General features: G+C 36.9%; 1 protein-coding gene across 1 annotated transcript in view; it reads right to left on the bottom strand.

Moving 5' to 3' along the window:
- LOC109542317 (putative phosphatidate phosphatase) overlaps positions 1 to 2,313 on the bottom strand; it is a gene marked incomplete at its 3' end in the record, with an annotated part of 17,368 nt that extends 15,055 nt beyond the window's left edge. The window contains 1 exon segment of the mRNA XM_048667500.1: positions 2,064 to 2,313. Coding sequence (XP_048523457.1) covers positions 2,064 to 2,130 — 67 coding nt within the window.
- Between the last annotated feature and the right edge of the window lie 1,612 nt (positions 2,314 to 3,925).

The following is a 3,925-nucleotide window of genomic DNA, read 5'->3' as shown; positions in this document are numbered from 1 at the left end:
ACTTTCACAGTCTATAGAAGACAGATGAGTCTCAAACCCATGAAAGTTTCAATAAAATCGGCCCAACGGCTGATTTTTACCGACTTGGTAAAGTTCCAAAAATTCACTGCGTTTTCCATGCCTACCATAGAGAAAGTAAATTATTTTACTTACTCTATGATGCCTACTACAAGGAAGATATCGTCGGTTAAAAGCGTGAGGCTCAAAAACCGCTCAAAATAGGCCAACAATTTCGATTATTTCGGATGTAAAGCTTCCAGAGTGGTTTTCAATGATGAGCTTGTTGCTTTATTCGCTTCTTTAAGATGGAACTTGATGTTTTGTGCAGTTTTCAATCAAAAATCAAAAGTTTACATGCGCGTTTTTTGCGCTCAATGGATTCGTTTCGACCATGGAGAAGCTCCTCCATGTACAATTATAAAGTGCTTGAGTCTAGTGAGGAAAATATCGTGGGTTGAAGATCGGGGCGGCTCAAAATGGGCCTTAAATATCGATTATTACGAATCTTCTTCAAAATAGGATTTTTGTTTTCTTCGATAGATTGTGAAAAACGTAATTCTTCGAGTGCTTTCAATTTTTCATCTTTACTCTTACGAGTTTTGATATCTTTAGATAAGTATCGAGGACAATTTGGAAAAATTGACGGTATTGCATCGCGGCTTTAAATGAGGCTTTTTTAGAATTAATTGAAAGTATTTCACCTGTTCGGGAATCTTGGGTTGAGGTGATCTAAACTGTGCAACCTGTTGAGAAATTAATTAAATTAAATGAAGTTCACACACTTTAGAACTATTCGTCGGTGAAATTTTTGCGCGGAACCGCTGTCAACCATTGATGTTTGAGGTTAACCGCTTCCGGAAAGCCAAAAACATGCACTTTGGGGCCGTTTGGGTAATTTGCGCGACACCCCCGAACACAACACATATAAGGCATAATTTGTTTAAGTGAAATTCACTAGAAAAACACAAAAAAGAGGTAAACTTCTTCGGATCCGAAAAATACAAACAACTTCCGGCGTATCTGAAACTCTACCAGTGTTGCCGTAAGTTTTTGTCGATTGCATTGTCCAAAGACTAGTATATTTCTTTAAGCGCTAATTAACGTTTACCCCAATCAGGATGGGCCCTGCTATATGCGTATTTTTTGGAAAACTGTCGGCAATCAATTATAAAACGTTCACCTAATTGTAATGTATTTTTCGTCCAACTTTTGAATAAACGCCCCAGAAAATTAGCACTGACCGGCAACCCCGCGAAGTACCTGCCATGTGGTATATCGTCGGTACAGAAGACCAGATAAGTTACTAACGAAACCTCGCTCCTCAATGATCATAACCTGATTTGGTCTACAGCTCAATGTATTCCTTACGGGAGAAATCCATGATATGACGTCATGAGTCTTTGAGATTTTAGCACTGAGGCCGGTATTACCTTCACCCCTTATGAAATTTGCGATAAAAAATCAAAATTTCACATGCCCGTTTTTGGCAATTATAATTAATTATATTTTGCAATTATAAAGTGTTTGAGTCCATAATAAGGAAAATATCGTGGGTTGAACATTGTGGGCCAAAAATGTCGATTATTTTCAATCTAAACCTTCCAGGGTGTTTTTCTATAAGTCTGTTGCTTTCCTCGGTTCTTTGAGATAAAGATTGTGTAGGATTCGAGGCGTTTTGAGCAACATTTTGTGCAAAAATCGACCTCCACCCGTTGTGCAATTTTCGATCAAAAATTCACACAATTTCAAATGTACCAGTTTAGCGCGCATTTAGATCCTGCGGACTCTCATCGCCCACACCAGAACGCATTGATCAATAAATTAGCGATTTGCAGTTATTTCCGCATTTACATCACAGGAGCAGGAGTGATTGATGCGATTTCAACCAGTATTTCAATTTCCCTAAAGATGAGATTTGGTGTGGATGTGGCATCCACACACAGACCACATTTATTGCCATCATAAACAAACCAGTTAGCTAAACAAACAGCCACGTAAATGCGGTAATTGCCTGATAATAATCACGCCAATTACATAATTATTGGGTAAAAATGCGGTCTTACCCAGCTGGAGTAAGAGAACATCCAAAACGACCTTCTTTAGGGGAACCACGACGACTTCATCTGCCATTGGGGGGAAAATGTGTGAATGAGTTTTGCGCACAAAAAATCTCTAAATCATTGTTCGTTTTTCACAGCGAAACCTGCTCAAATTGAACACGTAAAATGTTTCGACTGGCGCGATATCGAGCGGCAAACGAAATCGGAAGACGAGTGGAATACGCACGTTCGCTCGAACGAAACAGACTGAAAATCGTGCGCCAGTTGTTTCGATTTTATATTATCTTCTTGGTCGTGCTGCAGCGTGTTTTCACCTGAGTCATTCAGACTGGGATTAATGGGAATCTCCCTCCAGTTGTATGGAAAACTGGAGAAAAATTCACTATTTTCATGATACTGCGGGATTGAAAATTGCTCAGTTGCTCGGAAAGTAGGGATTTTGAGCAAAAACTGAGATAATCGCAAAAAACTAGTTAATAAATTTGGCAACAATGTGTTTGAGTGTTGTAGCAAAGTTTTCTAATATTGATGAAAAGGTGGCCGGCAAATCAAGCAAACCGGTTCACCTCCCAAACGAATCGCCGAATATTTTCAAACAGTTGGCATATTTTGAAAGCAGAACACGTACAGCGTGATTGAAAAAAATTGACGCATAAAAACAGCGTTTTAAACAAAGAGTGAAGGTGTTTAGATCTAGAAATCACCACAACATGCAAAAAAGGATTAAACATTGACTCTGATCGTAAATTTGCATTGATCGGAGCAAAGAACTAATTGCCATATTGTGTTGGGGCCACTGTGTAATATTAGGCTGAACGATGCAAATTTGCAGATTATTGACTTTGAGCAAAGAAAAGGGCGGCGGACTAAGTGGAATCAAAAATTCCTACAAACTGAACATTAATGTATGGTAATATATTTATATGAAAGATTAAATACGTTTATACTATCTATCTATTGCATATTTGTCAAATATTTAATAAACAAATACAGCTGAAATTCAAATTATTCATGAATCTCTAAAATGCAATCCTATCGGTTGTGACGTCACTGGTCATATAAATGGCGGATTGTTTACGTTCTGTGCATAGTGATTATTTGTGTGGTTGTGTTTCATTAATTATTTTGTGGATTTAAATAATTTACAGTTTGTCTTAAACTAAAAATGGCTTCAGAAGGATTCCTTAAAACGTCAACAAACAATTTTGCATGTGTACATATTTTTATGGTTACCAAATTTTTAAAAAACGACGAACGCTTTAATTTAGCCAAATTTGAGGGTGTCAAAGCAGCAACGTAAGTAAAAACCCGCAAATTAATTGTTAATTACTCTCTCCTTAAGATACTAATCTGTCTGTATTGGTTTAAATCAGGTAAATAATATATAGAATTTCACTTATTCAACTTAACCTAATCTATACATATAGCTGCTTCAAACGTAAAATTAACTCTTAAATTTGTATTTTGGGCATCACGAGAACAATATGATGATATCGGATATGTCGAATTAAAACGCGAAGGTTCTTTGTGCTCTGTACAAGGTAGAATTTGCCCAGAGCACAGAGTACGATCGAAGGCATATTCTGTCTGCCTCATCATTAGCTTTTTGTTCGAACTTTCATTAAAATGATCCTCGCAACAAAAAAACATTGACTTTGATTTAGGAACATCACGTCTAGCTGCTTTGAACCATAAAACTTTACGTGCATAATCATGGGGAACGGTTAAACGAGTTTGTTTGGAGCACTTATTGAGATATTCTTGCATTTTGGCACAAAACACCACTTATTTTGTGATCCATACATGTCACTATTTTCCATTATGCAAGATAATAATAATCAATAAAATAATGATAATCACAATAA

This window comes from Dendroctonus ponderosae, unplaced genomic scaffold (assembly GCF_020466585.1).
Source record: "Dendroctonus ponderosae isolate FM_Combo_2020 unplaced genomic scaffold, Dpon_F_20191213v2 Dpon_F_20191213_6, whole genome shotgun sequence".
Taxonomy (NCBI): Eukaryota; Metazoa; Arthropoda; class Insecta; order Coleoptera; family Curculionidae; genus Dendroctonus; species Dendroctonus ponderosae.
Note: the sequence above shows the minus strand (reverse complement) of the source record. Positions and strands in the feature narration are given on the sequence as shown.